The sequence below is a fragment of the Octodon degus genome, unplaced genomic scaffold (assembly GCF_000260255.1).
Source record: "Octodon degus isolate 3935 unplaced genomic scaffold, OctDeg1.0 scaffold00229, whole genome shotgun sequence".
Lineage (NCBI taxonomy): Eukaryota > Metazoa > Chordata > Mammalia > Rodentia > Octodontidae > Octodon > Octodon degus.
Window position 1 is genome coordinate 468049 of NW_004524805.1, and position 11288 is coordinate 479336.

Below are 11288 nucleotides of genomic sequence, written 5' to 3' on the forward strand. Positions count from 1 at the left end.
TTATTAAACTTTACTGATTATGTAACTTCAGTTTTACTAAACTGACTAAAAATGGTGTAGTTTTGTGTATTAGCAAAGTTTTAATTATTAGAGAGCAACAATACATGAATTTTTAATTATAGCAGACAAAACCTTAGATGACCATGCTAATATATTAAATCAGGTCTTCCTTCCTAAGCTCAGAAGCAAACTGTAAGCTTTGCAATTTTAGGTTTTCTATTTTATGAAAAGGTTTCTTCCTTTTGAATCTCCATTTTCTTTCTCCTTCCTCTTAAGACAAAGAGACAAATTAATGGATTTTTAATGGCTCATTACTAGTCTATAGCATAGTAGGAACCTAATGGAGACTTTCTCTTTTTTTAATGTATTTAGTACAGGGTCTGCAGGGTCTCACTACACAAATTGGACTCCTAGTGATTCTCTTGTTTTTAGCCTCCCAAGCGCTGGGATTACAGGTGCAAGCCACCACACCCAGGCTCAGTTGCAGTCTCTGCTCACTTTGGGGGCGGGGCCAACACAGCATCCTGGGGAATGAACCGAACCCTGCTCCCTTCTGTCTGCCTAAGCAGATGCTTTAATCTGCTGAGCTATGTGGCCAGCCCTGAAGACTTTCTTAATGTTGAATAAGTAATTTGCTCATTGAGCAAAAAATAAAGAGCATATTTCCAACATTGTAGAATAATTTCCCTCATTCCCTCCCTCCCCCTTCCTTCCCTCCCTCTCCTCCCTCTCCTTCTCCTTCTCCTTCCCCTTCCTCTCCCTCTTCCTCTCCCTCTTCCTCTCCCTGTCCCTCTCCCTCTCCCTCTCCCTTCCCTTCCCTCCCCTCCCCCTCTCTCCCTGTCCTCCTCTCCCTCTCTCCCTGTCCCTCTTGTGCTGAACTATATATATTAGCAATGCTTTTACATTTTTGGAGATAGTGTCTCAAATAACTTTAGAGCTTTCAATGATCTAAACAGTCTGTTGTGGCAGATAGTTGGGATTACAAACATGTATCACCCAGTTGATGTTATTTGTGTTGTGTTGTTTTATTTTTCAGTATTGGGGATTGAACCTACGGCCTTTGTATAGAGTTAAACCCTCAACCCTAAAACATTTTTTAAAACAAGAGAGCATCTTCCTTTTATTGATTTCATTTACACTGTTTCCTCTCTTGGCTGCTGCGCTGGTAATAATCAGGACTCCACATCTCCATAATATCAGTCTGACCAGACTGAACCATATGAACATGAACCCCAGCCAGGGTTCTTGAAACTGCAAAATAAGGAACAGTAAAAACCAGCCTTTCATGTAGAAGGAGATTGGGAGTCAGGAATCAAATCAGCTTCCAGACTAGAATACCTTTAGCTCAGGCAAACACAAAAACCAGACTATTACAGGAAGGAAATACAGGACATTCTCACACTTAAGAGCAAGGTTGTCTTGGGAAATACCTATGTGCCCATCTGGCCTCTTGTGTCAGTAGGAATGGCCCCACTCCAGCATTTTCAAGGGGAGGTGTTTTTGCTTTTATCTCATTTCCCAAAGAGGTCTAAAAGCTCCTAAAAAGGATATTATGGATGAGAATAAATCACTTCACTCAGAGGAAACATTCCTGCATAACGATTTTTGGTTGCTGAGGACATTCAGCATATTGCATGGTGGTGAAATTCAGGGCAGTATGAGAAAAAAGCAATCAAAAGTGGCTGCATTGCTGACAAGTTCATGTAGAACACACACAGCCTCTTTTCCAGTGGTACATCAAGGGGTCACGATCATCCAAATCAGTTATTTTATACATTATAGTGCACAGACCAACAGAGGAAAGACACTGTCTTGCAGAGCATTTTGCAAAAGACTCATGTCACTGAAGTAGAAGGACTGGAGCCCATCCCTGTGGCCTTCACTGGCTGCATCCTTCCTCTTTGGCTGCAGTGGCCACAGTGGGAGCCATGGCCTGCATATGTTTCGCTGGCCCTGCTTCTCCCCATCCCATCCTCTTCCACTGTTTCCTCCTCCTCCTGGGGATGGAGGTCTGGGTATTTCTGCATGCATTCCTGCAGGGCCCAAAGCTAGGCTGTACAGCCTGATCTTTTGATGTCCTTGGTGCTGTAGTGGAAGCAAGAAAAGCCCAACTTAAGCTGTTCTCCACAGGGGAGGCTGGACATTCTTCCTAGGCATGGGAGGTCCAGTTAATGTCTTTGGCAGTATCAGACCATGTTCCTTGTATGGCTCATTGGGATAGTGAGCCACCAGCTCTGCATTGCTGGGAGGGTCATGGTCTTATTTGGTCACAAAAATGATTGGATCTTTCTCTTTTTGCTGGTAGTAGGCCATGGCTGTGGCCTCATCCTTTGATTCCCTCGCATGGAACTCAGTCTACACAGAGGGCCCTTAAAATGTTTTAAAGGCAGGGTCTTGGTAAATGACTAAACTGCTTACCCAGGCTGAGTTCAAATGCCTCCTGCCTTAGCCTGCATTATTTTTTGGTTGTGAATTTTATGAAACTATCGAAAAGCATTATTTTTTACTGGCTTCTCTGAAATTGCTTGGGAAAACTGTAACCACCATTAAGTAAATCCCTGTTCATCAGGAGTAGACTGTGTGAGCACTAGCTGACAGTCCTATGTGGAGCTTTTGCTCTGGTGACCGGACATTGAAGGCCATATTGGAAGCTAGCTTATTTCTTTTAATCATGGATTCTCACTGGGTAGAACTGCACTGCCTTTCCTGTCTTGGTTTTGAGTTTACTATAGCTGATGCCACTTTTAGTGTGCCTTTCCCTCCCCAGGATCTTTCAAAATGAACATTGAGTAATATTTGGTTTTTTTGAGACAGACTTTTGCTGTACAGTTTGGGCTGGCTTTGAATTCATTTGATTCATTTTGTAGTCCAGGCTGGTGTTGAACTTGCAGTGATCTTCCTGCCTCAGCCTCCCAAGTGCTAGGATTATAGGTGTGCACCACCACAACTGAGACGTATGTTTTAAATAGGCTACTTAAATTTGGTGAAAATGTGTACTATTTTTCTTGTGTGGCTGAGGCTGGCGCTGCATGTGGTGCCGGGAATCGTACCACAGTGCCTAAGCTTGCCTAAGCATGCGTGCACTTTAGTCCGCTGAGCTGTCTCACTGCTCCCATAATTCTTGTTATATTGTCAAGAATTGTTTTCAGTAGAATCCCAATAAAATGAATTTAAACAAAAAATAATAACAAAAATACAGAGAATTTTCAGAAGTTACTTTTTAGGTTATTAGGCCTAGCATTAGTCATCAGTTGAAATCCCCTTAGGAATCTTTCTGACTCTTAGCTATCTTGGCTTTGATTTTAGGCAGATTTGGAAAATGGCTAAGATAATTATCAGAATCTTAAATCTTACTTTTGTTGTCCTGTTGGTAATCTCCGAGAAGTTACCAGAACAAGTTCCATATGTTCAGGCGAAAGCCCAGCGATTACCCTCTTCTGAGCCACATGCCCATTCCTGAGCCCATCATCTCTGGTCACAGAACTGCAGTGATCTGATGGGGTTGACCTAAATCATCTTTAGAGCTCTGAGGAGAGACAGCCACTTCTGAAATAGTAGAAGTTAAAAATGCAGTGGCTTACAAATGAAGACACTCCTCTTACCAGAAGAGGGGTATGGAGCAGGCAGAATAAATTTGTGTTCGTTGAAAATCTCACAGCATCTTCCCAGGCCAGCCAGAGGCAGTCTGGCAGGTGTCACAACCTCTGCTTGAAGTCAGACCATTCTACATTCCCTAGGTACTTGAGAAGAATCAGTCTAGTAATTTTTGTTTGGTGTGTCGACAAAGGGATTGAACTTTAAATTTTGTTCATAAAAGTACTGTTTGTATATGGGGTTTCTAGCTAGAATTTCACATGAGAATTTTATTGGATACTTTAGTAAGTTCATTCTCTACATTTCTTGACAGGGACATAACACAAAATTTTATATATAGTATCTAAACCCAAGTAGTAACCATTTAAAATGAAATTATACCTTTGGAGGGAATTAAAGAATTCAGGGGCTGGGGAGATGGCTCAGTGGTCTAAAGCACCTGCTTGGAACAAGCTTAGCAAAGCACAGGGACCACAGCCACGGTTCAATCCCCCAGCACCACATGCCAGCCAGCCCCGCCCCCTGGTGGGCTGAGCTGGCCACACACACACACACACACACACACACACACACACACAAATAAATAAAATTAAAAAAAAAAATTCAGTTACTTGGAAGGCTGAGGCAATAGGAGCACAAGTTTGAGACTAGCCTAGGCAACTAAAACTTTGTGTCAAAAAGAAAAAGGGTAGTTGGAGCTGGGTATGGTGGCACATACCTATAATCTAAGCACTGTAGCAAGCTGAGGTAGAAGGATCATAAATTCTAGCTCAGCTTTGCAATTTACCAATTTAACAAGCTCCTGTCCCAAAAGTAAAAAGTGAAGTTAGCTCAGTGCAAAGATCCTGGATTCATTTCCTCAGTACCACAAAATATGGGACTGGGGGACATGGAGGGGAGTGGAGCTCAAAGGTGGGATGCCTGCCTAGCATGTGTGAGGCTCTGGGTTCAATCCTGAGTACCTGAGTAGGTAATGACTTAACATTCAAATTTTGACTAGAAGAGAAAGTAGGACTTACATATTTGGATCTTTCCAAGTGAACAAACTCAAACTAAATCCATACTTTGTTTTATTTATTCTATTTTATTTTTTAATGTATTTAGTACAGGGTCTACAGTGTCTCACTGCATAGATCAGACTCATAGTGATTCTCCTGTTTTCAGCCTGCCACCTGCTGGGATTACAGGGATGCGCCACTATGCCCAGTCTCAATCACCATCTCAGCGCACCTTGGGGGCAGGGCTGGCACAGCATGATGGGGATCAAACCCCGGCTGTTGCGCTCTGCCTAAGGAGGCGCTTTAGTCTGCTGAGCTATCTGGCCAGCCCTCCAAATCTGTACTTTAGATGCATTTTTTTCCCCCTTCAACATAGTTACCTCTTAGAGAATACTATAACCCAGTATGGTTGCATGTTCAATTGTGTAAATGGTATTTGTTTATCTAAGTTGTTTTTTGGAAATCTTTATTTGGTTTAAATAATGATTAACAACAAACTTCTTAGTGCAATAAATTGTTTTTGCATTCTCCTTAAGAGTGATATTGTTGGATCTGAACTGTTTACTAGATTCATACTTGACTGAGACCTATTAATGGTTGAGATTGATCTTCTGTTATTTTGAAGGAGACATACATTTAAGGAGTAAATATAAATTTAGGGATACTGTTCAGCTGTAAAAAGGAATAAAGTATTGTGTGCTATAACATAAATAAACATTGAAAACATGTTAAATGAAGGAGGGCAGACATGAAAGGCTATATGTTGTTTCATTTTATATGAACTACATATGTGTAAAGATCAATGGTTGTCACCAATCGTGTAGCGCATGCCGATAATCCCAGCACTCAGGAGGCTGAGGCCAGGAAGATTGCCATAGATTTGAGGCCAGCCTGGGCTACATAATGAATTCAAGGCCAGCCTGGACTAACATAACTAGCTATATATAGTTGAATGATAATATAAATATAGGGTTATTCTGTACACTATGATGATATGGATAACTGGCGGGAAAATTTTGTAGATATTGGTATTCTAAAGCTATAGAAAAAAATTTGGTCAAAGAGAACTAATACATTAAATAAAATTATAGAGTCTATAAGGAATTTTAATTAAATTGCTATTTATAAATTTTTCAAATTTTATTTAGGACAGGGTGTACAGGGTGTACAGGGTCTCACTGTGTAGATCGGACTTGTAGTGATCCTGCTGTTTACAGAGTCCCAAGTGCTGGGATTACAGGTGTGCACCACCACACCCAGTCTCAAGAATTCTCTAAGCAGGTACTTTAATCCACTGAGCTATTTGGCTGGCCCTGCTATTTATAAATTTGACTACTAACAGTATTGTATATTTTAATGCTCTTAAGCAGTTAGTCAATTTACATACGTGTCTTAAAATTTTAACTAAAAACCATTTAAGCCATTTTAAAGTATAAAATTAGTGACTAGGTTACTCACAATTAGGACCTTTTTATCTCCTAAAAAGGAATTCACACTCTGTCCCTTGGCACACCTTGTGGCAACCACTAATTTCTAAAGTATTTTGTTGTTGTTGTTTTTTGAGACAGGGTTTCACTGCAGTCTAGGCTGCCTTGAACTCACTTTGTAGCCTAGGCTGGCCTCAGTGATCCTCCTGCCTCAGCCTCCCAAATGCTGAGATTACAGATGTATGCCACCACACCCAGTTGAAAGGTGCATATTATGGAAGCCGCTTCCTCCAATTTTCTAATTGCTAGCCCATAGATTATTTAAATGAAATAAAAACTTAATATTGCATGGTTTCTTTCTTTAGGCTCGATTTTATTCTCCAGCCACTATATTTATTGATGAGATAGATTCCATTTGTAGTCGCAGAGGGACTTCTGAAGAGCATGAAGCAAGCAGAAGAGTGAAAGCAGAGCTTCTCGTTCAGATGGATGGTAGATACGTGTCTGTGCCTGTAGGGACCTGGGCTGGGGGTTGCTGAGTGACTAGCGCCAGTTGGTCTAACTCTACCGCTAGTGCTAGCGCAGTGCTTTTAATTAATCAATTTTCACAAGTCCAGATGGACCAGGGTGCGGGGAGGGGTTGGCAAATAGGTCCTGAGGACTAAAAGTGGTATTTGGTACAGTGACATGTCTAAAATAGTGGGAATCTAATGAGAGAGAGAGAGAGAGAGAGAGAGAGAGTTTGATGTCTTACCTTAAGCCATGAAATTGAAATAGAAATGAATACAGTTAAATTTGCCTTAGAGGCTGTGTATGCTTTTGAAAGCAACTTTAAATTAAGTAGTTAAGTTGGTGAGTTGGGCTAATCTGTTGATTAAGTCTGTTTTGTCTTTTTACTTTTTGGTGCTGAGGATCAAACTCAGGACCCTCAGGACCTTATGCTTGCCAGGCAGGCACTTATGCCCCTGAGCTATCTCCCCAGCCTGATTAAGCCTATTTTGAATAGTAGTATTTTGCACTACAGAAACTTACTTTCATTGGATTAGAAATTCATGTATTCGCAAGTTAGCTTTTTATTTATTTATTTTTGGTATTTCTTCTAGGGAAGGATCTACAGAGTGTTCAGGGTCTTGCTACTAGATTGGACTTGTAGTGATCTGCCTGTTTACAGCCTCCCGAGAGCTGGGATTACAGGCACGTGCCACCACGCCCAGTCTCAATTGCTGTCTCAGCAAGCCCCAGGGACAGGGCTGGGGCCAGCATGGCAGGCTCAGGAATTGAACCTCTGGCCCCTGCGCCTGCTTGCAGGTACTTTTATTTGCTGAGCTATTTGGCCAGCCCTTCAAGTTAGCTTTTTAAATCTTTTATTTTATTTTTGGTGGTAGCAGGGATCGAACTCAGGACCTTGTGCTTGCTAGACAGGCACTTATGTCACTGAGCTATCTCCCTGGCCCTAGGTTTTTAAATCTTAACCATGAAGATTATACTACCTTGTTGTGTTGATAAGTATTTGACAGTCTTTATATAGCTAAGCTTTATTTCTTTTTATTCTTTCTTTATCCCTTTAGGTGTTGGAGGTGCTTCTGAAAATGATGACCCTTCCAAAATGGTTATGGTTCTGGCAGCTACAAATTTTCCCTGGGATATAGATGAGGCTTTACGGCGACGTCTTGAAAAACGAATTTATATTCCCTTACCATCAGGTATCATTTAAATCTTGTCTGAAACATCCTGCCAGGTACTTTTAATTTGCAATTTGGTATTAATCTTTCCTAGAGAGATAAATATAGGGAATAAATTATCTTTTCTTTGCATTACAAGTTTGTAGGGGGCCTTCCCCTTAGCTCAGTTCTTTAAGTGGCTGCTTCAACAAAGTAGTCAGGCTTAGGTTGCTGTGGTTCGATCCCCACAGCTCAAGCCAGCCAAACCTGCCCTGAAGGCATTTGGAGAAAAAAAAAAATCTTTCTGCATTACTAGTTTGTCTACATTTAGGGCTTAGAAATCTTGATAGTGAAGAAATTAAAAGTTTGGTGAGTGTCAACTCTTGAAATTTCAAGCAAATGAAAACTGGCAAACAACTTGACACAGACTTAAGAAATAATAATAGTGTTTCTGAAGGCATACATTTTAACATTTGTTTCTGCTGTTAGCAAAAGGTAGGGAGGAGCTGTTGCGAATAAGTCTTCGTGAGCTGGAGCTGGCTGATGATGTTAACCTTGCAAGCATAGCAGAAAAGATGGAAGGTTATTCAGGTGCAGACATTACCAATGTATGCAGGTATGCATTATTCTGGATGGTAAGGTTTTTGTACGTGGAAACTATCATAGCCAGGCATGATGGCACACACCCATAATCCCAGCACTTGGGCAGCTGAGGCAGGAGAATTGCCCTGAGTTTGAGGACGGCATATGGTACATAATGAGATTCTGTCTCAAAGAAAACAATGAAACAGGCTGGGGAGATAGATCAGTGGCATAACACCCTCCCTGGCAAGCTCAAGGTCCCAAGTTCAGTCCCTGGTACTGAAAGAAAAAAAAAAAAAAAAAGACAAAACCTATTACTTTTTATACTGCACTAATGTAAAGACCCACATTTCAGTCATAAGCTTTGTGTGTGTGTGTGTGTGTTGAACCCAGGACCTTTGAACTGAGCAACATCATCACCCCTTTTTATATTTTGAGACAAGGTCTTAATTAAATTGCCTATGCTCATCTTCAATTTACAGTCCTCCTTCCTGAGCCTCTTAAGTGCTGGTGCTACAGCCTGTGGCACCACACCATGTCAGTTTTAAATTTTAGGTGCTAGGGGGTTGGGGAGATAGCTCAGTAGAATAGGCTCTTGCCTGGCAAGTGCAAGGGCCTGAGTTCAATCCCCAGTTCCGCCCAAAAATAAATAAATAAATAAAAAAATTTTAGGTGCTGATAAGATACTTGGGTATCTTGGTGAATGCAGGTGCTAGAAAGGTATCTGGGTATCTTGCATGTTGGTGAAGTCATTTTAAAGCTATTAGTTCAAGGTGTTAATATTAGGACAGTTTGGGTAAATTAGAAAATCAATAGTTGTATTGGATTTAAATAGTTGGGACATTTGGTCACTACAGTGTTACATGGGAAGTGATCTTGTTCTTAGTGAACATATTCTAATCTATGGAAACGGGAGCAAGAACAAAGGGTTATGTGGAATCCAGTTAAGTAGACTTTGTCCTAATCCACATCTTTAGCTCACCTTTACTAGCAAAGATCTTGACTATACAAATTCCCTCAATTCTTAAAGTGAGCACATGTTCAGGGTTAAAACAGTCGGTGAGAATGTGTGTACAACAAAGCAGGTATGTTGTCCTTTTGCATATGTGCTGGCCACTATAAAGGATGAGAGTTGCGGACTGGGGATATAGCTCAGTAGCATAAATGGCCTGCCTGGCAAGTGCAAGGTCCCACCTTCAATCCCTGGTACTGCAAAATAAACTTAAACAGATGGGTGAAATAGCTCAATGGACTAAGCCCATGCCTAGGCAAGCACAGGGACTGGGGTTCAATCCCTGGCACCACAGGCCTTTCCAGCCCTGCCACCAGGCATACTGAAGCTAACAAGACTGGGCCGGGTGGTGCACGCTTGTAATCCCAGCGCTGGGGAGGCTGAGACAGGAGCATCACTACAAGTTGGAGCTGTGTGGTGAGACTGTACCAAACACATTTAAAAAAAAAGGATGAGAGTTTGGTGTGTGAAGGAGAAACTTGATATTTTTTACTTTATGTACAAAAAGTTTTCTAGCAAAAAATATTTTTTTTTCTGTGATGATGATGATGACTTTTAATCTATTTATTTAGTACTAGGTCTCGCTTAGCTAGGACTTGTAGTGATCCTCCTGTGTTAGCCTCCCCAGTATTGGGATTACAGGTGTGACAACTCGCCCTGTCTTGGTGGCCAGTGCAACGCACCCTCCCAGGGTGGGCGTGGCATGTGGTACAGGGATCCAGCCAGGTTCTTGCACTTGCCAGCAGATGCTTAGACCGCCAAGCTATCTCCCCAGCCCCATGTGATGATGTCTTTATTTTATTGAATATTTACAGTGAAATGCAACTGCTATATTTATTATCTGTGTATTTTTTCTTGGGTTTTATGCACATTATCAATTACATACTGGTTAGAATTCTTACTTTAGAATGGAAGACTGGGGGCCAGGGAGATGGCTCAGTAGAATAATTGCTTGCCTGGCAAACACAAAGGGTTTGAGTTTAATCCTGAGTTCAATCCCCGGTTCCACACACAAAAAAAGAATAGAAGACTGAATTGCCAAACAACTTAGAACAGGCCTTGTATTTCAGTGTAAGATCCAATGCAGTGCTACATATGTACATTATATAGTAAGATCTTAGAGATTATAATGCGTGCATTTTTTATTCAATTAAAATGACACTTTGTGACTTTTTAAAACCTCTAAATCTAGGGATGCATCCTTGATGGCAATGAGAAGGCGAATTGAAGGTTTGACCCCAGAAGAAATTCGAAATCTTTCAAGAGAAGAAATGCACATGCCCACAACAATGGAAGATTTTGAAATGGCTTTAAAAAAGGTTTCTAAGTCAGTTTCTGCTGCAGACATTGAAAGATATGAGAAATGGATATTTGAATTTGGATCATGCTAAATTCTCACATGAAAACTGTGAGAAATCTGCCTTATGTCTTTGAAAATAATTAAATGTATTTCATTGCACTGAGTGCTATATTTTTTTAAACTTTCATAATGATAAGATTTTTTAAATCCTTGTGATTCTGAATAAAGGCATTTTTTTTTAAGCTCCAAATTTGTTTTTCTTCCGCATTTACTGATTTCTATTTATAGGTACTTCAATACAAATATTGTTCCTGCAGTTGGAAAATGGCTTTTTTGTACTATTTTTTGGGACCAGGGATCAAACTCGGGGCCTTGCACTTGCTGGGCAGGTGCTTATGCCACTGAGCTATCTCCCTGGCCCTTTTTTGTACTTCTAAGTATAGTATGTTCTCTTCTACTCTGCCACTGTGGCTCTCGCTCCTTAGTTGACAATGATAACTGAAAATACCTGAACACCTTTAAACAGGTAGCCAGTTAAGACATGACCCAGACCCAGACCCATTGTGTCTTCCATTCCATCTAGTGGTGTAGTAGTTTCCCTTTTTCTGGGATAGTAAAATTCTTCACTCTTACTGTGCTTTTTAAAAGCAAAAAGCCCCACAGTCTTGTCTGAATGACTTTGCCTGCATAAGAAGCTATACTACAGGTATTTCT

At 40.9% G+C, this 11288-nt stretch overlaps 1 protein-coding gene across 5 annotated transcripts in view; it reads left to right on the top strand.

Moving 5' to 3' along the window:
• Window positions 1-10819, top strand: part of Katna1 (katanin catalytic subunit A1) — a 52482-nt gene extending 41663 nt beyond the window's left edge. For 4 of the 5 annotated variants that reach the window (XM_004645475.3, XM_023705781.1, XM_023705782.1 and 1 more), the window contains exons 8-11: window positions 6385-6511; window positions 7588-7722; window positions 8170-8296; window positions 10467-10819. In XM_004645475.3, the coding sequence (XP_004645532.1) occupies window positions 6385-6511; window positions 7588-7722; window positions 8170-8296; window positions 10467-10665 (588 nt within the window). In that variant the 3' untranslated portion in view covers window positions 10666-10819. The remainder of the gene's footprint in view (window positions 1-6384; window positions 6512-7587; window positions 7723-8169; window positions 8297-10466) is intronic. The other variant, XM_023705780.1, reaches the window with a different exon arrangement.
• The last annotated feature ends 469 nt before the right edge of the window (window positions 10820-11288 follow it).